This window comes from Salmo trutta, chromosome 9 (assembly GCF_901001165.1).
Source record: "Salmo trutta chromosome 9, fSalTru1.1, whole genome shotgun sequence".
Classification (NCBI taxonomy): Eukaryota; Metazoa; Chordata; class Actinopteri; order Salmoniformes; family Salmonidae; genus Salmo; species Salmo trutta.
In genome coordinates, this window is record NC_042965.1 from 27797356 (window position 1) to 27822911 (window position 25556).

Below are 25556 nucleotides of genomic sequence, written 5' to 3' on the forward strand. Positions count from 1 at the left end.
TATAGTAAGATAGAGGGGAGCTGTTTCGCTCGCTCGGATGCTTTCTCCGTTGAGATTGTTTCTGCAACTTCCGAATTGAAGGAAAGTTGGCAGGTGCATAGTGCACTGTCCAGATGCTGGATTTTTTTTGGATGACCATGCAAAAGTAACCTACTTTTTAAAGTGATTTGTTTGACAATCAGACTGGCCTCTGCCTGGGGCCTCCAAATCACTAAGTCCGCCCTTGTGCAAGAGAGAGAGGGGAAGCCATAGCATTTCATGGTATGACTCCATAATGCTTTAACGGCTTGATTTACAAGTGCAGCATTTCATTTAAAGGGTTTTAAAATGTCAACAACAAGAGTGTTACTATTGTGACTTGCTTCTTTGTTTCTTCTCCCTATAGTGTCCTGGTTGAGTTATCTATAGTTGTCTAATGAAATGTGACTGTCAGTATGAAGGAAAAGTGTAGACTCGATTTACATTTTTTTATTATTTCACCTTTATTTAACCAGGTAGGCCAGTTGAGAACAAGTTCTCATTTACAACTGCGACCTGGCCAAGATAAAGCAAAGCAGTGCGACACAAACAACAACACAGAGTTACACATGGAATAAACAAGCGTACAGTCAATAACACAATAGAAAGAAATAAAAGTCTATATACAGTGTGTGCAAATGGCGTGAGGAGGTAGGCAATAAATAGGCCATAGTAGCGAAGTAATTACAATTTAGCAGGTTAACACTGGAGTGATAAATGAGCAGATGATGATGTGCAAGTAGAGATACTGGTGTGCAAAAGAGCAGAACAGTAAATTAAAACAATATGGGGATGAGATAGGTAGATTGGATGGATCGGAACTGAATGGAGAATCAGGCTTTAGAGTCATTGTTTGTCTCTCATCTTTACTCATCACAGGTACATTTATCACATTAGCAACCAGAACCCAAAGTCTGGGAAAGGTTCTGAAGGAGCAGATGCAAAGTTGGGTAACTGAATGACGGTTTGTGCTGTTTGTTCTGTCATTCTGTTACCAAATTTTGCATCTGCACTGTTCTTGAAGTTATTGTTTTTGTAAGAATATCTGTGGAAATTGCTAAAAGTAGTTGTATGTTTAACTTTGCAATCATTGGTTTTTCTTTGACATACAGTTTAGAGGGAGTCATTTTAGTCTCGCCATCATTCTGTTGCCGTGGAATTGCCCTCCTGTGGATTCAATGTCAGAGAAGAAGTGTTCTTTTCACCCTGACACAGAAACTTTCCTGAACTCCCTAATCCCTAACAGAAAGTAAACACCTTCTGTGTTCCCTTTTTTTACTCCCCAAACTCATCCGTTTTATTTTGTGTAATAAATAGAAATGTGAGTCAGAGCGACATTATTCCAAAACGGGAGGGAAAGTTAGGGCGTATCCACAGCCGCCCCAAGTGTAAGTAGAAACTCAGTAAATAAGGGCCAGTGCCAAACACCTCCTGTGACCTCACTCACACACACACACACACACACACACACACACACACACACACACACACGCACACACACACACACACACACACACACACACACACACACACACACACACACACACACACACACACACACACACCTCAAACTCACAGCAACGGTCAGATAACACATGGATGTCTGACTTCGCCCAGCTGCCAGGAAACGCAAGGAGCAGTCCCTCATTCACTGTCATTAGATGGGCCTGCCATGTGAATGTATATTCATGCCACGTAGAATAGAAAAACACCATACACTTCCTGACTGTGTACACAGAAACAACCATATAGCCTTCCATAACATCATGCCTCGTGAGATCACTAGCCCAGTCTCTATTCTGGAATGGAATTGTATGCATGGAATTTGATGAGTGACTGTTTTGGCTTTGAGTAACCATTTCAGTCACCATATTCAGTCACAAAGTAAGCTATAGAATTCTCCATGGACATAAATAATCCAATGGATAAATAAATCCTCTGAACTCAGAAACAATGCAGCACTTAATGCGAAGTGTGAGTGTTTGTGTTGTGTGTGTGTGTTTCTGTGTGTAGGGGAGCTTAAAGGCCAGCTTTCGAGCCTCTCACCATGCTCTCTTAACTTAAGTGTACCATTACTGGCAGCTCCCCGGCTATGAGGGGATGAGATTATAAATAAGTTATTCTCTCCGAGGCCAGCTGTTGGGATGCCACCCATCGTGATCCTTGGTCATAGCGGAGCGTGGCGCTGCCAGCCTGTCAACCGTCGCATGCCAATCACACTCTGCTGGGCTCTGTATCTCATCTCCTACCGCCGCCTCTGAAACAAAAACATCACGAAATGGGCCTACAACCGACATGGCGTAATCATTTAAATTGTCAACGCCTCGGCTCTCAGCGGACGCCACTGCTCTTGTGAATTCCCCCGCAAGCCATATCATTCAAACAGTTGATGATGAACAGAAATAATGAACATGAAAGGAAAGAAGTTTGTGTGTGTCGGGGTGCAGGGTGGGCGCTGTGGAAGTGTGTTAAACCTGATGGCAGATAGCCATCTTTGATTGCACTAGTCTTCCTGTGGTCTGCAATCCTCATGACCACTTCCTCTCTTCCTGCGAGATCCGTAATGAAATGTTTCTCATTTTCTACCAGAGCCGCCTTGTCTCTCTCTAAACAGTGTTTTCAGCTCTGCAGGATTGAGCTGGAGAAAGGAATGGGTGGCGGAATCCAATCCACAATAGCCCACAATATCTTCACGACTCTCTGGATGATTTAATGTCCCCGCCTTCCCTCTAAACCAGAATGGCTGGAGCGATAATTACAGAGGAGAATTAGAAGCAGGAGGGAAGAATGCAAGGAGATTTATCCCACCAATGGGAGCCTTTGTTTGGCCCCTTTTGAGCCAAAACGGGATGTTTCTGCAAGAGATGCTTTAATCTTATTACAACCAGAGTAATGGCAGAGACACGACATAGCTGTCAGAGCCACTATGGAGGTTTGCACACCAAATCCCCCCTAGGAATTCAATGTGATATGTTTTAGTAAAAAAAGTATTAGAATTAAATTTGAGTCCTAAAAAGTTGTAAACGGGAGCCATGTTGTAAACAGGAGGGAAGTGTCACAAGGCCATGCAAAGTTTACACTTTGGCTGTTGGCCAACTAAATACACTCCCTGGGTTTATGCTGAAAGGGTGAAGTCATGTTTGAACTTCTGCTCAACTAAGTACATTCCTAGGGTTTACGTTGAAAAGGTCAAGTCCTGTTTGAACTGTAATTCCATCTATTCATACAAGGTGACAAACCATAGGCCATTACCATAGTGTGTGATATTCACTAGAACAGTCTTCTACAATCTACCAGAAATATATTTTTTCTATACTCTCTCACTAATGTGTTTAGACTATCAGGGATTGAGATGCAGTCAACCTCCATCCCCATGTCCCCTTTACTGTTTCTCTTTTCATTCTACTCTCAGAGAGCGAGTGCAAAACACACACACACACACACACACACACACACACACACAAACACACCCCTGTGGTGCGGAGGACAAGATGTTGTGCCCTTGACCATGAAGGTGGTATTATGTGTCCATTATTGTGTGCTGTTCATCATGCCGCTCCACAGACACAGAAGATTGCTTGTCCAAATGGCGCCCATAGATTCACAAGGCTGAGGCTGATGGAGTATTGTGTGTTTGTGTGCACGTATGTTAGCATACGTGTGCAGAGAAAGACTGGGATCTTTCTCTGCACAAATATTCATCATGACACAGTGTATGGTGTGAAGCCTGAAACAGACACAGGCGGGGGAAATCCCTCCTTCAAATACAGTCACTGTCCTCATCACGCACCGATCCCCAGCTCTCCCAGCTCCAATCTTATCACCAAGCCTGCATCTGTCCTTGTCCTAGCCACAGAATCCGTTTCAGCCTTTTTCTCCAATCCTGAGTCAAAGCCTCAGTTCCAGACCCAGTCACACGTCCACATTTCTCCTGCCCACCTCTGGCTTTCATCACGGCCCAGGCACTGACCAAGACAGAATCACACTGGATTAACTGCACCAGAATCTATTTTGGTCATTATCAAGATTTCTTCTCCCCCAAACATGATACATTTGTTTGTCAGCTTAGCCTCCTAGCTCTAATCTGTCTATGATACCATAAGCAAGACAGGTGTCCAGTCTCTTAATAGGCTTTGATCTAAAATACACTAGCTCACTTTACAGTCGAGCAGTTGCAATTTCTCTTCTTTGTCTACCTCCGCGCTCTCCCTCTCTCTCTCTTTTTCATTGTCTAATCCTCTTCCTTTCTTGAATCCCAATGTAAAAAGAAGCCTCCTGTTTCTTAAATCCTTGTCAGATGCAGTCGCCACGTGTTCGGAATGCCAATTCTCTTGTCCTATTTAACCAAAAGTCTGCATTACTGACCAGCTGTCTAGTAAGTTTGTATTCATGCGTAGCAGCTTCATAACAACTTCACTTCCTGCTCTGCCTTCCAGGCTTTGTGAAGCGACACAAGACAGCTAATATCAAGTATTTTATCTCAGTTCTCTGTGAATGCCTTTCCCTCCCTGTCTTTCCCTTGGTATTGGGTGTTCTGCTGGCGTTTCTAACATTTGTGTCTATCTGAGTACGTGATGAGCCTTGACAAAGAGTCTGCACCAGCCATTCATCCAGGTGATGCTGCAGAACACCAACCCTTTCGTCTCAGAAACATAACACTGTCTGGGAGATAGGTGGGTTGTTATTAAAAACAACACAAGATATTATCTTTCTCAAAAACCTGGACATTAATTCTAAATCTGCATTGCCGTTTCTATCTGAAGTGTATCACTTACTGAGGGATTATTGCAGGCATTATTCGAGGACTTTGAAAGGACACGTTTGACACCCCTCTCTTTCGTTTCCGTTTTAGCTTGTCAATCTCTCAGCTTTCACAAAATAAATAGACAGCTTTCCCATCGTCCAGATGTCAGTGTGATCCTGTTTTGTTAGTAGTGGAGGACATGGTTGCTGTGGCAACCTCAGACCCATGCTATTTCTGTTCCAGTGGATACTCTACTCCTCTCTGTATCCTCTGCCCATTGTTCCCTCTAAGCTGCGGGCGTGAAGCTCCAACGGGACTGCCATGCAGAAGAAATATCAGCGTGCGCAGAGAAGCACGAGACTGAACTTCACTCAGCTTTCTAGAGTTTTCCCCGTTAGTTAACACTATCAACTTTTACTGTGGCAATTGTGATCGAATCAATGTAATATTAGCCACTTTCAATGCAACATACCAAAACAAAACAAACTATGCAAGACTTAGTATGCAAAACTAACTATGCAAGAGATTTTGTTGTAGACAGAATACATTGGAATAGGATTCTATTGCATTGACAGGCACGACTCAGGCCCGTACTCTACACAGACAGGTGCGCCATAACCAATCAGCGCTGTAGTAGGCCTGTCACGGTAGTTGTAGGGTAAGGACCAAAACGCAGCGGGAATATGTACACTCATCTTCTTTATTATGGACAAAGAAGGAAAAACCCAAAACAAACACGTATACAAGACACAACGACGAATAACAGGCCGGTAAGGCACAAAGCTATACACAGCACAATCTCCCACAAACTAACAGGTGAAAACAGGCGACCTAAGTATGACTCTCAATCAGCAACAACGAAGTACAGCTGTTCCTGATTGAGAGTCATACCAGGCCAACACAGAAATACAAAACTAGAACAGCCCCTTAGAAATACAAACACAAGAACATACCCAACACCCCGGAACACATAAATCATATACCCCTCTACAATACACACACACCCCAAACCACCTAAATCAACTACCCCCTCTACATCGACATTTACACCAATAAACTCCAGAAACACTCTACACAAAATATCCCTCTATCTAAACACATACACAAAACCATGAAAACAAATACCCTCTGCCACGTCCTGACCAAACTACAATAACAAATAGACCCCTTTACTGGTCAGGACGTGACAAGGCCAAAATGCAAATAGACCATTTCCATAAATGGATCTGTGCCAATCACTTTGAACTGGACTGTTTTTACAGCATGAGCGGTTGTGAGTAGATTGTTTTGAGATCAAAGGAAGATCTACATGTAGCGATATGTGCACATTTGTATGTTTGTTCATATCTTTGGCTAGTTAATGAGTTATTAGCCCAGTTATAGCTAATTTGTAGTTCGCAATGGGGGAGTGATTTGCTTACGACGAGCACAAAACATGAGCGTTTTCTTTTTTAATTAAAGGGGCAATGTTGTATTTTGAGACAGGCTTGAATAAGATAAATAGCCAATAGGCAGAGGGTAGCATAATTTGTCTGATTCTCTGTAATAATAATATGGGAATAACAATGCATTTTATTTTGTAAAGTGGTTTCTTGCATCAAACAACATAACCTTTTCAGCCACCTCCTAGTCTGAAGGACAAGCGGATAAACTAGTTAATGTGAAGCCCTGCAAGTTTTTTTCAGAAGTTTCATGGAACGTAGGCCTACACTGAACACCACACATTGACTGCTACTGTAGGCTGAATGATAGAACAGTTATTTCCATGTCAAAATTTGTATTTTTAACATTTTTTATTTTACCTTTATTTAACCAGGTAGGCAAGTTGAGAACAAGTTCTCATTTACAATTGCGACCTGGCCAAGATAAAGCAAAGCAGTTCGACACATACAACAACACAGAGTTACACATGGAGTAAAACGAACATACAGTTAATAATACAGTAGAAAAATAAGTCTATATACAATGTGAGCAAATGAGGTGAGATAAGGGAGGTAAAGGCAAAAAAGGCCATGGTGGCAAAGTAAATACAATATAGCAAGTAAAACACTGGAATGGTAGATTTGGAGTGGAAGAAAGTGCAAAGTAGAAATAGAAATAATGGGGTGCAAAGGCGCAAAATAAATAAATAAATACAGTAGGGGAAGAGGTAGTTGTTTAGGCTAAATTATAGATGGGATATGTACAGGTGCAGTGATCTGTGAGCTGCTCTGACAGCTGGTGCTTAAAGCTAGTGAGGGAGATAAGTGTTTCCAGTTTCAGAGATTTTTGTAGTTCATTCCAGTCACTGGCAGCAGAGAACTGAAAGGAGATACGGCCAAAGGAGGAATTAGCTTTAGGGGTGACCAGAGAGATATACCTGCTGGAGCGCGTGCTACAGGTGGGTGCTTCTATGGTGACCAGTGAGCTGAGATAAGGGGGGACTTTACCTAGCAGGGTCTTGTAGATGACCTGGAGCCAGTGGGTTGCAGTGGCCACTCCTTAGTCAGTCCTTTTGCCCCATCTCTTTCAACCAAAATCTTTTGTGTGATCTCTTATACACAATTTTAGGTCCAGATTTTGGAACTTTGTCTTTCCTGGATATAGCCACTATATTGTGATCACTGCATCCAATGGGTACGGATACAGCTTTAGAACAAAGTTCTACAGTATTAGTAAAAATGTGATCGATACATGTGGATGATCTTGTTCCTGTAGTGTTTGTAAACACCCTGGTAGGTTGATTAATAATCTGAACCAGATTACAGGCACTGGTTACAATGAGAAGCGTCCTCTTGAGCAGACAGCTTAATGAAAACCAGTCAATATCCAGGTCCCCAAGAAAGTAGACCTCTCTGTTTACATCACATACACTATCAAGCATTTCACACATATTATTTAGATAATGACTGTTAACACTTGGTGGCCTATAGCAACACCCCAGAAGAAAAGGCTTTAGATGTGTGAAGTGAACCTGCAACCACAACACTTCAATAACACTTGACATAAGATATTCTCTAAGCATTACAGGGATAAGGCTCTGAATATATACAGCAACACCTCCCCCATAAGCATTTCTGTCTCTTCTATAGATGTTATATCCTTGTGTTGCCACTGCTGTATCATCAAATGAATTATCTAAGCAAGTCTCAGAAATGGCTACTATAAATCAAATCAAATCAAAGTTTATTTGTCACGTGCGCCGAATACAACAGGTGTAGACCTTACAGTGAAATGCTTACTTACAGGCTCTAACCAATAGTGCAAAAAAGGTATTAGGTGAACAATAGGTAAGTAAAGAAATGAAACAACGGTAAAAACAGGCTATATACAGTAGCGAGGCTATAAAAGTAGCGAGGCTACATACAGACACCGGTTAGTCAGGTTGATTGAGGTAGTATGTAAATGTAGATATGGTTAAAGTGACTATGCATATATGATGAACAGAGAGTAGCAGTAGCGTAAAAGAGGGGTTTTGGGGTTTGCGGGACACAATGCAGATAGCCCGGTTAGCCAATGTGCGGGAGCACTGGTTGGTCGGCCCAATTTAGGTAGTATGTACATGAATGTATAGTTAAAGTGACTATGCATATATGATAAACAGAGAGAGAGTCGCAGCAGCGTAAAAAGAGGGGTTGGGGGGGTGGGTTGAATTTTATCTGATGTTATTATTTTCATGAACCTTATTTCTAATGCTATATATATTAATTTGGGCTATTTTCAGCCCTTTCCTGGGTAGCTTATCAAAGATGACGTCATATGGAAAAGAGAAAACAAAGCGAGAGAAAAATATATATTCAGCAGTTCATTAATCAATTGCTGTGTTTGTGTGCTGTGCATCAAAAGTAAAAGTATAATTAATTTCAATTCCTTATATTAAGCAAACCAGACAGCACAATTTTCTTAATTGACGGATAGCCAGGGGCACACTCCAACACTTAGACATAATTTACAAATGAAGCGTTTGTGCTTAATGAGTCCACCAGATCAGAGGGAGTAGGGATGACCATGGATGTTTACTTGATAAGTGCTTGAATTGGACCATTTTCCGTTCAAAATGTAACCAGGGCTTTTGGTGTCAGGGAAAATTAGTAAATTATACATGATTTTCTTCAGGAATGTAGTGAAGTAATAGTAGTCCAAAATATAAATAATAAAGTAAAGTACACCACTGTTAAAATTGTATGTATGAGAGGCATTTTCTTCATTGTTTTTGATGGTAGGCCACTCTGGTAGGCCTACATTATGATCGAATAGCCACAGTAGCCTACTTGACCACTGTTAAAACTAACTTAAAGTGGGTATAGCCTCAGGGTTTACAGTAAAAGCCAGCCGGAAGAATATTCACAGCGTTCAAGTTTGTGCTCAACAGACCAGAAATTTGCTCAGTGATTCACTTTTTTTGGGGGAACATTGCCTCTGCCCTCCACCACACACCTCTTACTCCCTCTGCCTCTCCTACACACCTCCCATCCCTCCTCCGCTTCCTCCTCTTTCTCCTATACATCTCCCTCCTTTGCTTCATCCATCTCTATCTTCCATATCCTCTTCCATCTCTCACTCTCCCGTTTTCTGTCTGCGACTACATTTTGTGAGCAGCTCAGCTTACCCCCCCCCCTCAGCCCCATGAGCCCCCCACTCCACTCCCTTCCCCCCAACCCAATCTCCAGGATTTGAGCTCTGAGCTCCCCTGTGGCATACAGTCTGACACTAAACCTCTATAGGAGCACACAGAGCCAGTCAGTCAGCCAGACAACCATCCAGTCAACCAGCCAACCAGTCAGCCAGACAGCCAACCAACCAACCAACAAACCAACCAGCCAGTCAGTCGGCCAGCCAGCCAGCCAACCAGCCAGCCAGATAGTCCACCAGCCAACCAGCAAGGTCACCAGCCAGCCAGGTCACCAGCCAGCCAGTCAAAAAAACTGTGGTATGGTCTGCATTCTGGGGCCCTTACAGGGAGAAAGATAAAGACAGAGGGAGGAAATGAAGTGCTGAGCCTCGGACCACATGGGCATTGGTATCTGAGCCTTATCTGCAGCCTCCATAACAACATCCAGTCCCCTGCAGGTCCAGATATGCATCTAAATGTGTGTCTGGCCAGGCCAGGTCGCATGCTGACGTATGTAGAGCGGCTAGCGGTTTTCTCTCTCAAACCTCCCCTGAGGTTACGCATATCAGTCTAATGGCCAGTGTCTGTCTCTCTCTGAGCCCTGGAGAGGATGTAGGGACCCTAAGCTAACTGGCCACTGTGTGGATGGGCTGGAGGTAGGCTCAGAGAAACAGATGAACCCATCCCTATGACGGGTGGTCAGTCGGAGCTCCTCCTGGAGAGAGACGTTGATATTATGTCAGGTCAAGGGCCATAGCTGAAGAATATAATTGTCATGCGTGACCAAGGTTTCATATAAACAGACATCCTCCTCAACCCATGGCCCAGAAACTATTAGGAACTATTAGATTTAGGAACATTGGAAACAAAGCCAGAGCACATTGGATTCTAAATGTTGATCCAGAAAGGTTGTCGCTGGAAGGCACATCCTCTATAACAGCAGCCTTTATAACTTGTTGTTGGGTAGCGGTGAACAACTACTGAACGGTTGTTTTCTGTTCAGCTGGAGGAGGGTGAAAACAGAAACATGTCCTGTGGATTTGGAAAAGGAAAGGTTTGAAGTGTGTGACAAGCAAACAATGTGGCCCGTTGAGGCGGCCGGCGTCGAGGCGTCCATGGGAGACCGGTGACAGACAGTCTCTCTGCTAACGATAGCTCCGGTCTGGAGGACCTGGAAGACATCTAATCCTGGGGGGCCACAGCAGGACCTAATTATGCCTTTTGCACAGGAGAAAGGATGTCTGGTGTCTTCTCCTAAAATGGCAGCACCGGAGTTGTGATCCAGGACACACATTGAGCCAAGCCAGCCAAACTCTTTCAAGTATCTGTCAGCCTTTTGACAGTGTCTTCCCATTGATACCCTACCAACACCCAGTGGTGGAATGGCAATGATGGAGAGAGACGGAGGGATGAGAGGAAGTAGGTACCGGAAGTTTGTTTATGCACCTCTACCCACCTCCTCTTCCCTCTCTTTCTGCTCTCTGGGGTATCTTTATGCCTTTAGAGCAGGGGTGACGAACTCATTTTGCCCCAAGGGCCGCATTCATTCTTCAACGAGGACCGGGACGCCGCACTGAAAATTGGTTATATTTCCTCACCGTCAAAATGATTAGTGAGCTGGACACAGTCAAGAAACTGTGGAAATGTAGGTCCATTATTATTTCTACACAGTTTTGGTTTTGTATTTGTCATTTTAAAATATATTGAGGTCACCCACCCCCCACATGTTTTGTTTAGGAAATAAAAACACAAAATATCTTCTTCTTTTTTTTTTATTACTCAAACCACCTGCGGGCCGGATTGGTATGTTGCGTGTCTTAGAGGATGAGTACTGTAGTTAACTGTCCATAAAATCGGCTGACCGCCAGTTACCCTCTGGACCCTTTAATGTCACCTTCCAACAAAATGCCACCAACTGTTGTTGTTTGGATATGCTAATGTTTGGTGCCCTTGGTTTGCCAAGCCAATACCCAAAGAGACGCCAATACACAGAGAGAAAGAGAGAGGATAAGCATTATTCAAAGGCTTGACATTTGCTCCCGGCCTCTCTAGTGAGATGGCTGTTGTTGAAAGTGGCCTTAGCGGCCTGGCTGTGCTTTGTTTGAATTGGTACCAAGGCCAGGGAAAATAAAAATAGAGATGGAGAGAAGGAGAGAGAGAAAGATGTGGAAAGAGTGATGGAAAGAGAGAGCGGGTTAAGAACTGACTCGTTTGAACCGACTGAACTGAAAACAGGCATTTATCCAACTTTCCTAGCATTCAATTTTGTTGTTGTTTTCAATTACACTTCCTGATATTTTCTGACGGGTTTGCGGGTCACCTGGGGTCAGCAATTGTCTTTCAAAGCAGCCCTAACAATGTGATGTGATAGCTGCTCTCTCCGTGGCTTCCCCTGTGAAAGCGTTCATTATCTATGACACAGACAGCGATATGAAAACCTTAACCATACTTTCAGAGCCACAGGGGTCTCATGGGGTTAAACATGTGCATATGTTTCAGAGCTGGAATGGGGATCCAATGACTTCTGATTTCCCCTGTTCAAACAGTGTTATTTATTTAGCTAGTGTTTCATAGGCAGAGAATGTGACTCTCTGCTCCCTCTCTCCCATTCTCTTAAGGACATGGAAAAAACTACACTTTGACCTGCTGTAAAAACGTATCCACTTTATGAAGTGATATAGCAAGCTGTTATTGATTGAAGTGTGTTTTCATGGAAACTACAGATGTTCCTCACTCGATCTGATGGGGTTTTAAGTGGTAATCCTATGGATATGAAGGGAGTAGAGTATACACTGAGTGTACCAAACATTAGGAACATCTTCCTAATATTGAGTTGCACCCCCTTTTGCCCTCAGAACAGCATCAATTCATCGGGGCATGGACTCTACAAGGTGTCGAAAGCATTCCATAGGGATGCTGTGCCATGTTGATTCCAATGCTTCCCACAGTTGTGTCAATGATGTCCTTTGGGTGGTGGACCATTCTTGATACACACAGGAAACTGTTGAGCGTGAAAATCCAGCAGCGTTGCAGTTATTGACACACTCAAACCAGTGTGCCTGGCACCTACTACCATACCCTGTTCAAAGGCACTTATATATTTTGTCTTGCTCATTCACCCTCTGAATGGCAGACATACACAATCCATGTCTCAATTCTCTCAAGGCTTTAAAGACCTTCTTTAACCTGTCGTCTACCCTTCATCTACACTGATTGAAGTGGATTTAACAAGTTACATCAACAAGGTCAGTATATGTCATGGAAAGAGCAGGTGTCCTTAATATTTTGTACACTCATTGTATGTGATAGAAGCGGGAGTGTGACGATCGTCGTAAGGAGTAGACCAAGGTGCAGCGTGTTGAGTGCTCATGATAAATATTTATTTAGAACACTAAAGCAAAACAACAAACGGAAAACGAACGTCACGTTCTGCAGGCTTCACTGAGCAATACAAAAACAAGATCCCACAACACCAGGTGGAAAAAAAAAAACCCTACTTAAGTCTGATCTCCAATTAGAGACAACGAGGACCAGCTGCCTCTAATTGGAGATCATCCCAAACAAAACCAACATAGAAATACAAAAATAGAACATGAACATAGAAATACAAAACATAGATAAACTCCCCCTGTCACGCCCTGACCTACTCTACCATAGAAAAATAACAGCTTACCATGGTCAGGACGTGACAGGGAGGCTTTGGGAGAGGCTTGCCTCGGATTGGGGTTACAATATGCTCCCCACTTAGTTTTGATTGATGAACAATGTTTTTTTGACAGAAGAGGGCTAATATGCGGTGTGTGTGTGTGTGTGTGTGTGTGTGTGTGTGTGTGTGTATGTGTGTGTCAGATAATCTATTATCATTTTGCTCTTGTCAAGCCGCAACAACTTCACTTTAATTGCAGCCAATAGTGAAGCCACTTAAACCCTAATACTCTAATGGTGAACTGATGAGCCACCCAGGGCCATATGCATCACTTACTCACCTCAACTTTACTTTGTTGTAACCTACTTTGCCTCACACTGACTGCAGCATAAGCTTTCTCTCCTCTCTTCTCTACTCTGTAAACCTCTAATTGAGCCGCCAGCATTTGAGAGTTTGTGGCCTCTGCTTTGAAAAATAACCTGGTGCTTCGCCCCTATCAGCTCAATTAGAAGTGAGGTGGGGCCTAAGCGTGTCCCTCAGCTCGCTGGTTTTGATGTCCCGCTCTCTCAGCATGTGACTGCAGGGGAGGGAGGCCACAGCAACACACCACTCATCTGACTGATGTCTGCTGGAGAAACATGTGGGCATGGGATTGTACAGGGAATGTACTTTCTAGCCTTGCACCCAGGGGAGTGGATAATGCTAGGTGTGTGTGTGTGTGTGTGTGTGTGTGTGTGTGTGTGTGTGTGTGTGTGTGTGTGTGTGTGTGTGTGTGTGTGTGTGTGTGTGTGTGTAAGTGGGAGGGGTGTGTGTGTAAGTGGGAGGGGTGTGTGTGTAAGTGGGAGGGGTGTGTGTGTGTGTTTGGTGTAGATGGGAGGGGTGTGTGTTGGGTGTAGATGGGAGGGGGGAGTGTTGGGTGTAGATGGGAGGGGTGTGTGTTGGGTGTAGATGGGAGGGGTGTGTGTTGGGTGTAGATGGGAGGGGTGTGTGTTGGGTGTAGATGGGAGGGGTGTGTGTGTGTGTGTTGGGTGTAGATAGGAGGGGTGTGTGTGTGTTGGGTGTAGATGGGAGGGATGTGTGTGTGTGTTGGGTATAGGGTGTAGATAGGAGGGGTGTGTGTGTTGGGTGTTGAGTGTAGATAGGAGGGATGTGTGTCTGTGTGTGTGTTGGGTGTAGATGGAAGGGGTGTGTGTTGGGTGTAGATAGGAGGGGTTTGTGTGTGTGTGTGTTGGATGTTGGGTGTAGATAGGAGGGGTGTGTGTTGTGTGTTGGGTGTAGATAGGAGGTGTGTGTGTGTGTGTGTATTGGGTGCAGTGTGTAGATAGGAGGGGGTGTGTTGGGTGTAGATAGGAGGGGTGTGTGTGTGTGTGTTGGGTGTAGATAGGAGGGGTGTGTGTGTGTGTTGGGTGTAGATAGGAGGGGTGTGTGTGTGTTGAGTGTAGATAGGAGGGGTGTGTGTGTGTGTGTTGGGTGTAGACATGAGGGGTGTGTGTGTGTGTGTGTGTGTGTGTGTGTGTGTGTGTGTGTGTGTGTGTGTGTGTGTGTGTGTGTGTGTGTGTGTGTGTGTTGGGTGTAGATAGGAGGGGTGTGTGTGTGTGTTGGGTGTAGATAGGAGGGGTGTGTGTTGGGTGTAGATAGGAGGGGTGTGTGTGTGTGTTGGGTGTAGATAGGAGGGGGGTGTGTGTGTGTTGGGTGTGTGTGAGTTGGGTGTTGGGTGTAGATAGGAGGGGTGTGTGTGTGTGTGTGTTGGGTGTAGATAGGAGGGGTGTGTGTGTGTGTTGGGTGTTGGGTGTAGATAGGAGGGGTTTGTGTGTGTGTGTTGGGTGTTGGGTGTAGATAGGAGGGGTGTGTGTGCGTCCATGTTTGTCAACATTTTCTGTAGATTAAATATAGAAGTATATAATATATGCAGGATATGCCAGGCCTTAAAAGAGAGAGAGAGATGGGGAGTACATGCAGGGGTGCGTGCTGCATGTGGTACAATGTGTGTGTGTAGCTCTAAGCACCAGCACCAGAGGGACATAGAGGTCACGCCACAGCGACAGTTAATTATTCAACATTCATTATAATTCATTATAATTCCCTACTAACAACCTGCCTGGCAGGCAGCTAGCAGGCAACGCTTGCCTGACGACTCAAACTGAATTTTTCCTCTGCTCTATGTTTGCTGCATACTTCAGTCTGAGACTGCCATCGTTTGTGGTGACGTCAAAATGATGGTTGTTGTACAAAACAAAGTCATCACCGATTGGATCATCTCAACCAATCAGAGTATCAAAGCCAATGACGAATTTTCAAAATGACGCTTTACACACGCGTGTTCTGGCTTTGGCCCAACCCAGCGGTTTCTGGGACCAATCAGACGGTCTAGAATGGATTTCCATTGTAGAAATCCTCGGGGAGGTACTCCGATCCAGACTCATTGTGCTGTACTGTGGCATAGCGTTTAGCAGGAGCAAGGAGTTTGGGTAGCCAGGCAAAGGCAACGCTCACTAATGACTGGAAAGTGGTTAATACACTGTACATGTCATGACCATACTATGCTAGTACAGCAACACCCTATAGCCTACTAGCTAGTCTGACATGAAGGTGAACCATGAAGATGCACTGCAAGCCATATAAAAAAGCCTCAAAAAGATATTAGCATCTCTATGGTGCTAAATCAACCCCTATGATGTGCACTGCCGTTTGACTGCAAACCATAGAAATGAACCTTACAGAGATAATATGTCTACTGTGGACATGGGCTCAGAGCTCTGGAACAGATCTTCATTCACTGGACATGCAGAGATCTTAGAGAGAGCTCTAGGAATTAGTTTAAAGGCCACGTGAATGTCTCTCCTTTTTCATTTGCCTCTGAGGGGACAGTACTTGGCCACTTTATCTGAGCCCTTGGCTCCGAAATGGCAACTTCATAATTCTCGGACTGGAAGAGACGAGTCCAAGACCGAGGAATTACAAGAGAGTGGGGAACGGGGAAATGTAGGATTGCAGATTTACAGGTTCTTGCTTATTAAAACGCTGTCCTGGATTTAAAAGTGAACTTGGCACTGGGAGTTTCTGCCTCTGCTTTGAAGCCTCTGCGGCTGATAAATGGCCTTGGCTTTGCTGAGTCTGCACTGACTGACTGAATATGCCTGAAATAAGCCAAGTTGTATGGGGAGACGTATTGCTACAGCACTGCGCTGTCTGTGTCTGTTCTACTGTTCTGCTTCCGAGCTGTGGTATGCTGTTTAAGCCCCAGACAAAGGCAGTTCAGTTGTTTTGAATCACACATTAGCTGGCCTCTCTTTGATTACTCACACACTGTGACCTCACTCCCTCTGACTCACAGAGCTCCTTAGGAAACCTGAATCCCTAACACAAACAAGCATCTTTCTTTATGACTGGCAACCTCCTATCCATGCACCACAATTGGTTTACATGGTTGTGGAGGAATATTGTGGAAGGATTAGGACAGGAGCACGGACAGGAAACAGCTCTGTGGAGTGTCTGGATCTGGCAACCCCAGGATGAAGGGACCAAAGCCAGCCATTCCCACATCCATAATTTACTCTTTCTCCAAAATTATGGGTGTGAGGCCCAGATTTAGATGTGAAAATGGTTATTCTAGGTGAAAATGGTTATTCAAGGTTTGTGCATTTCCTGAAGATAGTTAGAGGTCTGCTCACGCCCAGAGCTGGATGTAGTCTAGCCTAGATCTGGCAAAAATAGACAGCTCTGCTCCCTCTCGTCTCCTCCTCTCCAGGGCTTCAGAGTCGTTTGTCTCACTCTAGACTTTCTTCTTTTCTTCTCTCCCTCATTAAGGCTTTGGTAAAAGGCCCTTCCAGATATCCAAGTCTGTTTCTTGGCCTCATCCATTGAAGCGAGCAGTACTTTTTTTTACCTCTTTGTATTACTAAGACTTTCACTGTTCTCTTCATTTCCAACAAAGAATGTATGGAATGCCTCTCCCACCACAGTGTATCAATCATTAACATTTAATATATGGGGTTTGAAATATACCTCTGGAAATGAACGCCTCGGATAACATGGAATGAACCAATGGTTATTTTCTTTCATTTAAGCTCAGTGGAAGTGAATGATTGAGGTGTGTGTGTGTGTGTGTGTGTGTGTGTGTGTGCTCACACGTACAGTGTGTTCTGACTGATACTATTATTCAGAGAACAGTGAAGAAAAGGCAGTCTGTTCTGAACCACCACTTTAGACTTGCAGACTTTAATGTGCAGAAGGTTTTTGAGAATATATGAATACAGATGCATTGTGATGATGATGAAGTACTTGGTTTTGAGTCCATAGAGCCAAGCCAAGTTGTCTTCCATAGCGAGGGGCTGTTAGTGTGGATGTACTACAGTTTGAGAAGTGCTCCTCCCCTGGGAGGTCAAACAGCCTGAGCTGACCTTGGTAGTGGAAAGGAGAGTGGTGTTCGATACTTTCTCTGCCTCTCCCTGCCCAGCCTGATCCATCCATAGCTGATAATATAATTAACAGTTTACCACACAGCTCAAGACAACCATTGACTGACTGCTACAATGTGTTAAATGGACAGAGAGAAACTTTGCTTTCAGATACTTGATCTTGTTGTATATGTAAAATCAATATCTACTTACATCATGATTCATTCACAAGACTAATATATTTATCAATCTAGTGTGAGTGATGTATTGTTGTGAGATCGGATCTGAAACTTGGTCTGTGGCAACAGATTATTTATTTGGGTGTAATTTAGTCTAAATGAGAAAAAGATTGGGTTATATGTTGCAGTATTCACATAATTACAACCAATGATATATGCTCTCTACAGTTTTCTACAGTTTAAGTCTTCTTAAACTGTGTAATCACAGTCCTAAACTATAATCTGAGGTCAAAGGGACCCGACCATGTCAAAAAAAACTCCACGTTACCTTGCCTCAACAACATAGGAGGGGACTCACTCCCTCTACCTTCAGTAGAAGCAGGGCACCGTTTTATGACTGAGGTCATTGATCACATTAGCAGAGATGTGTACTTTGATAAAAGCTACATAGTGGCCATTAGGCTATTGGCTCTATTACTGTAGAAGACCATTTCTTCTAGGGGTGGCTGATGGCTGTTTCATCTGTGACTGAGCTTTTAATACTTTTTGGCCACACTTATACCATACTAACTATCAGTGGTATTAGTAAATACTGTGTTGTACCAGCAGTACTAATACTGTTTAAAAAAAATAACAAAAAAATGTATGTAACTTTTATTTAACTAGGCAAGTCAGTTAAGAACAAATGATTATTTACAATGATGGCCTACCCCGGCCAAACCCGGACAATGTTGTGCACTGCCCTATGGGACTCCAAATCACAGCCAGATATGATACAGCCTGGAATCGAACCAGGGACTGTAGTGATGCCTCTTGCACTGAGATGCAGTGCCTTAGACCACTGCACCACTTGGGAGCCATTGGTTATTCCATTGTAGTTATGGAATAATGACTATGTCATTTAAAGGGTTGTCACATGGTTTCTACCCAGCGATAACAATAACTTGGGTAGACTATGCACAGTTGTTTGTTATGTTTATCACGTACTGTTAATGAGATTTACCAGAGTGTGAAAGGGAGAATAATAATTGACAGACACCTAATAGTCTTGCCTGCCATAATTATGTGGGAAGATAGCCGACTTCTATTAGTCTTATTATGTGAGCAGTTTCACAGACTGATTGCCTGTCTCTGTATCTGAGCTACATGTCTCTGTTTCTTTTAATTGTGTTCAATAATCTGTCTCTGTTGGCTCTCTGTCTCCCTCTGTATCTATCCTAAAAGTGTCTCTGTATCTAACTTCTGTATCTCCCTCTCTCTCCATATCTAACTTATATCTCTCTCTGTCTCTCTCTGTCTGCGTAACTAACTTTCATGTCTCTTTCTCTCTCTCTCTATTTTTCTCTCCATATTTAACTTATCTGTCTCCGTATCTAACTTCCATGTGTCTCTCTCTCTTTCTCTCTCTCTCTCTCTCTGTCCCTAATTTCCACATCTCTCTCTCTGTCTCAATATCTAACTTCCATGTGTCTCTCTCTCTCTCTCGCTCTCTCTTTCTCTTTCTCTCTCTCTTTCTCTCTAGGTTTTGAGCTGCTGTACCAACCGGAAGTGGTGAGGTTGTACCTGTCTCTGCTAACTGAGAGCCAGAACTACAACACTCTGGAGGCTGCCGCAGGGGCCCTGCAGAACCTCAGCGCCGGACAGTGGACCGTGAGTCTCACACACATAAACACACACACACACAATGTGATTATGGGGAATAAGGTCTCTGAACCTCAATAGGCTGGACAGGTCATTTATCCCAAATGGAGCTCTGCACTGTCAGTACAAAAACACTTCCATTTGGTTACAGTAGTGAGTAATCAGAGTGTGATGTTTTTTTCCAGCATTTACACAGTCATTACCATCACTAGTGTAAAGTACAGAGGCCTATCATGTTATTCCCTCCAGGAATGGAATGCTCTTAGTCAGTACTGGCCTATGTTAGGCCTAGAGAGCTTTGTCATTTTAGCGCTATCGTGATTCCTTTTTTAACACTTATGTGTCATGCTGTAAAAATATCCGTTGCCACGGCATTAATCATCACCAGGCTCCAGCACCATGCTCACACCTTCCTGTTCCTCTCAGCTCAGCTCGTTCACAGATCTCTCCATCCACAGCGGTGGTAAAACACAACACAACAGACAGGATGTTAAATTGATTTGAAAACATCGAACTTGTATCTCTTGCTGTTAAAATCTGAAACGCTTACACATAACCTGTGGTAACATGTATAACGTGTAGCCTACAGTACATGTATACCATGTATAAACCATGTCACCATTTTCATTTTTACTGTTTTCTATCACTGTTCTTTCTGCACTGGGGATTTTTAACAATTAGATACAGTGCCTTCAGAAAGTATTCATACCACATTGACTTTTTACACATTTTGTTGTGTTATAGCCTGAATTTAAAATAGATTAAATATAGATTTCACTGGCCTACACACAATACCCGATAATGTCAAAGTGGAATTATGTTTTAGCAAATTTGACTAATTAATAAAAAAAAAAAAGCTGAAATGTCTTGAGTTAATAAGTATTCAACCCTTTTGTTATGGCAAGCCTAAGTAAGTTCAGGAGTAAAAATTACCTTAACAAGTCACATAATAAGTTGCGTGGACTCTGTGTGCAATAATAGTGTTTAACATGATTTCTGAATGACTACCTCATCTCTGTACCCCACACATACAATTATCTGTAAGGCCCCTCATTCGAGCAGTGAATTTCAAACACAGATTCAACCACAAAGACCAGGGAGGTTTTCCAATGCCTTGCAAAGAAGGGCACCAATTGGTAGATGGGTTACTACAAAGATACAGGTGTCCTTCCTAACTCAGTTGCCGGAGAGGAAGGAAACTGCTCAGGGATTTCACCATGAGGCCAATGGTGACTTTAAAACAGTTACAGAGTTTAATGGCTGTGATAGGAGAAAACTGAGGATGGACCAACAACATTGTAGTTACTCCACAAAACATTAAATGACAGAGTGAAAAGAAAAAAGCCTGTACAGAATAAAAAATATTCCAAAACATGCATCCTGTTTGCAATAAGGCACTAAAGTAATACTGCAAAACATGTGGCAAAGAAGTTAGCTTTATGTCCTGAATACAAAGCATTATGTTTGGGGCAAATCCAACACAACACATCACTAAGTACCACTGTAACGGCCGTCGTAGTGATTGGGCCAAAATGCAGCGGGTATGTGAATGCTCATCTTAACTTTTATTGAACACTACACAAAACAAGAAAAAAATTAACGACAGCTAGACAGTTTGCAGGCAAACCACAGCAGTGCAAAAATAACTTCCCACAAAAGACAGGTGGGAAAAGGGCTACCTAAGTATGGCTCCCAATCAGCGAAAATGAAGTACAGCTGTCCCTGATTAAGAGCCATACCAGGCCAAAACACAGAAATACAAAACAAGGATAGGAAACATAGAATGAACATAGAAATATAAAATATAGAACATACATCAAAACCCCAAAACACACAAAACAAACACCCCTGCCACGCCCTGACCAAACTACTATAACAAATAACCCCTTTTACTGGTCAGGACGTGACACACTCTTCATATTTTCAAGCATGTTGGTGGCTGCATCATGTTATGGGTATGCTTGTCATCGGCAAGGACTAGGGAGTTTTTTGGGGGATAAAAAGAAACGGAGTAGAGCTAAGCACTGGCAAAATCCTAGAGGAAAACCTGTTTCAGTCTGCTTTTCCACTGGGAGACAAATTCACCTTTCAGCAGGACAAGAACCTAAAACACAAGGTCAAATATACACTGGAGTTGATTACCAAAACGACATTGGGTGTTCCTGAGTGGCCTAGTTACAGTTTTGACTTAAATTGGCTTGACAATCTATGGCAACTTGAAAATGGCTGTTTAGCAATGATCAACAACCAACTTCACAGAGCTTGAAGAATTTAAAAAATAATAATATGCAAATATTGTACACTCCAGGTGTGCAAAGCTCTTAGAGACTTACCCAGAAAGACACACAGCTGTAATCGCTGCCAAAGTGATTCTAACATGTATTGACTCAGGGGTGTGAATACTGTTATGTACACTGAACAAAAATATAAATGCAACAATTTCTAAGATTTTACTGAGTTACAGTTCATATAAGGAAATTAGTCTATTGAAATAAATTCATTAGGCCCTAATCTATGGATTTAACATGACTGGAAATACAGATATGCATCTGTTGGTCACAGATATATTTTTTTAAACGGTAAACCAGTCAGTATCTGGTGTGACCACCATTTGCATCATGAACTCCTTCACATAGAGTTGATCAGGCTGTTGATTGTGGCATGTGGAATGTTGTCCCACTCCTCTTCAATGGCTGTGAGAAGTTGCCAGATATTGGTGGGGACTGGAACACGCTGTCGTACATGTCAATTCAGAGCATCCCAAACATGCTTAATGGGTGATATGTCTGGTGAATATGCAGGCCATGGAAGAACTGGGACATTTTCAGTTTCCAGGAATTGTGTACAGATCCTTGCGACATGGGCCGTGCATTTTCATGCTGAAACATGAGATGATTGCGGCGGATGAATGGCACGACAGTGGGCCTCAGGATCTCGTCACGATATCTCTGCATTCAAATTGCCAACAATAAAATGCAATCGTGTTCATTGTCCGTAGCTTATGCCTGCTCATACCATAACCCCACCGCCACCATGGGGCACTCTGTTCACAACGTTGACATCAGCAAACCGCAAACACTTCGCCATACACATGGTCTGCGATTGTGAGGCCGGTTGGACATACTGCCAAATTCTCTAAAACGATGTTGGAGGTGGCTTATGGAAGAAAAATGTGCATTTAAATTCTCTGGTAAAAGCTCTGGTGGACATTCCTGCAGTCAGCATGCCAATTGCACGCTCCCTCAAAACTTGATACATCTGTGGCATTGTGTTGCACATTTTGGAGAGGCCTTTTATTGTCCCCAGCACAAGGTGTACCTGTGTAACACAACAAAATGTGGAATAAGTCAAGGGATATGAATGTTTTCTGAAGGCACTGTATATAAAGAGACAGAATTGCTCTCTCCCTCCAAAAAAACCCAGCTTCTATCTCAAGGCAATCAAACTGCTAAACAGCAATCACTAACTCAGAGGCTGCTGGCTACATTGAGACCCAATCACTGGCCACTTTAATAAATGGATCACTAGTCACTTTAAACAATGCCATTTTAAATAATGCCACTTTAATAATGTTTACATATCTTACATTACTCATATCATATGTATATACTGTATTTTATACCATCTATTGCACCTTGCCTATACATATTCTCATTCACCCCTTTAGATTTGTGTGTATTAGGTAGTTATTGGGAAATTGTTAGATTACTTGTTAGATATTACTGCACTGTCGGAACTAGAAGCACAAGCATTTCGCTACACTCGCATTAACATCTGATAAACATGTGTATGTGACCAATAACATTTTATTTTATTTATGTAGTTATTTTATTTATGTAGTTTGAGCAGATCAAATCAAATGTTATTGGTCACATAGACATATTTAGCAGATGTTATTGCGGCTGTAGCAAATGCTTGTGTTCCTAGCTCCAACAGTGCAGTAGTATCTAACAATTCACACAAATCTAAAAGTAAAAGAATGGAATTAAGAAATATATACATATTAGGACGAGCAATTTTGGAGTGGCATTGACTAAATTACAGTATAATATAATACAGTATATACATATGAGATGTGTAAATCAGTATGTAAACATTATTAAAGTCACTAGTGTTCCATTATTAAAGTGGCCAGTGATTCCATGTCTGTGTATATAGAGGCTGATCAGAATGCCTGTCCACACTGGGGCTTGGGGCTGATGCTAACACATCAAACCTCTGCTTAAAGGAGATGGAGATAACGTGTCCCCATTCCCGATGAGATTATCTCAAGCTTTTTTACTTTAAATCCTCTATTCATCCCCTTCTCCTTGCTGCTCCCTAGCTGTTAACTATGCTATGCTAGGTACGGTCTGTTTTAGGTTTACTACTCCCACCCAGTGGCCGGGTTCTGGTGTTGCACCAGTTTAATTACATCTCAGGGGGTAACAGTGTTCAGCAAAGGAGCTCTTTCATGTCAAACGTATTATTTTGCGTTACAGAAAAAAAAGAGAGGAGCATTCGTTGATGTTTAATCAGTGACAAATTGCATCACATGACAGTCTGTAGCCCTGCTGTGTAATTCTTTTGAACAGTCAAATCTAGAAAGCCACTGTTGGCTGTGCTAATGTACAATAATTGTGTGTGGGGGAGGGGCTTGCGTGTGTGCTTGTGTAGGGGTGTGTGTGTGTACATGCGTATGTATGTATTGGCTGGTAGTATTCTCTCTTCAGACATTTTATCCTTATCCTCCATGTTCCCTCCTCTCTCTGTCCCCAGTGGTCCAACTATATCCGTGCCACAGTGAGGAAGGAGAAGGGTCTTCCCATCCTGGTGGAGCTGCTGCGTTCTGACTCTGACAAGGTGGTCCGAGCCGTGGCCATCGCCCTGCGCAACCTCTCCATCGACCGCCGCAACAAAGACCTGATCGGTACGACCATTGACCAACTGTATGCTGTAAAGAGAGGCCGTGTGTTAACTGTGGGCTTGACCACACACGGCCTCTCTTTACAGCACACAAGTACAACAATGGGGTAAAACACTTTGGAATGCTGTGAGATCAGATAGCTGTTACTAACCACGTTTCCATCCTCAGTTTTTATGCAAGTAAAGTCATATCATATTTTAAAAAATCACGACACCGGTGATGGAAACAGGAAGTTTCTGTACAATTTGTATGTTCGACATGGTAGGATCTTTTTGTGTTGGTAAAATAAATTATTCGAGAAATGGCGGTGGAAATGCCTTTATTTACAAATATTGATATTTAACCATCATAGCAAAGTACATTTGGAGTCACGCGGCGATATGATGTGTGATCGGAAAGTATGCAGTTTATTAGGTTACAGATGAAATCAATTATGATGAACTTTACAGGGTTGTGAAAGTGCACGAACTTGATCCTGCTTTCCAATAAATATCGATAATTCTGGTGATATGATGATCGATGCTTGACTGCCGTTTAACAAATAAACATATTCTCGCTCTTATCCATAATAATCTCATAAGACTAGCAGCCTACGCACGCTGTATCTGTGAGCTGTTGGCTAGGGCGCACATGCCAAGATCAGAGCAGGCACATTTGCTGTTTAACGCAACAGTTTCTATGACAAAACTATCAGTAGATAGCGATGGAAACACACATTTTTATTCGGTACATGAAAACTTAGCGCACACAAAATGTATTTTTTCGCTTATGTCATCACCACTGACTTTTATCCACAAGAATTCCATTTATACGCAAGAAACACACCACTGGTGGGAAAATGTGCATATTTTCTTTATGCAGATTTTTGAATATACGCATGAAAATCTGTTGCCAATTGGATTGAAACCTAGCTACTGAAGATAACAATATGATTGTTCAAGCTGTGTATGTCTTTTGCTGAATGATCGCAGATTAGTCAAAGTTTTAATTAGTTGATATCAAACATTTTGTACAATGCTACTAAAACACTATGCAGCGCAACAAGATGTAATAAAAACTAAACAAAAACCCCTTTCCTGAATGTTTACACACCTTTTACCTCTATTACCATTTGACGGTGACACTGCTCTTTGACCTCTGCCCTGTAGGGAGCTATGCCATGAGGGACCTGGTGAGTAACCTGCCCAGCGGTCAGCAGCAGCCAGCCAAGAACCTGGAGGAAGACACGGTGGTGGCCATCCTCAACACCATCCACGAGATTGTGACGGACAGCTCCGAGAACGCACGCTCCCTCATCCAGGCCCAGGCCATCGAGAAACTGGTGGCCATCAACAAGACAAGGTATGACCATTGGCTAGCACAGCTGGCTACAGTGCAGTATAGCAACAGTACAGCACTGTACAGTACAAGGCAGCGTATTAGTTCAGCATAGTG

General features: G+C 43.0%; 1 protein-coding gene across 6 annotated transcripts in view; it reads left to right on the forward strand.

The window, feature by feature from the left end:
- The window catches only part of LOC115200345 (armadillo repeat protein deleted in velo-cardio-facial syndrome homolog), a gene marked incomplete in the record, with an annotated part of 350855 nt that overhangs the window by 316680 nt on the left and 8619 nt on the right, over window positions 1-25556 (forward strand). For all 6 annotated transcript variants that reach the window (XM_029763330.1, XM_029763331.1, XM_029763333.1 and 3 more), the window contains 3 exon segments: window positions 19098-19225; window positions 23975-24125; window positions 25271-25463. In XM_029763330.1, the coding sequence (XP_029619190.1) occupies window positions 19098-19225; window positions 23975-24125; window positions 25271-25463 (472 nt within the window).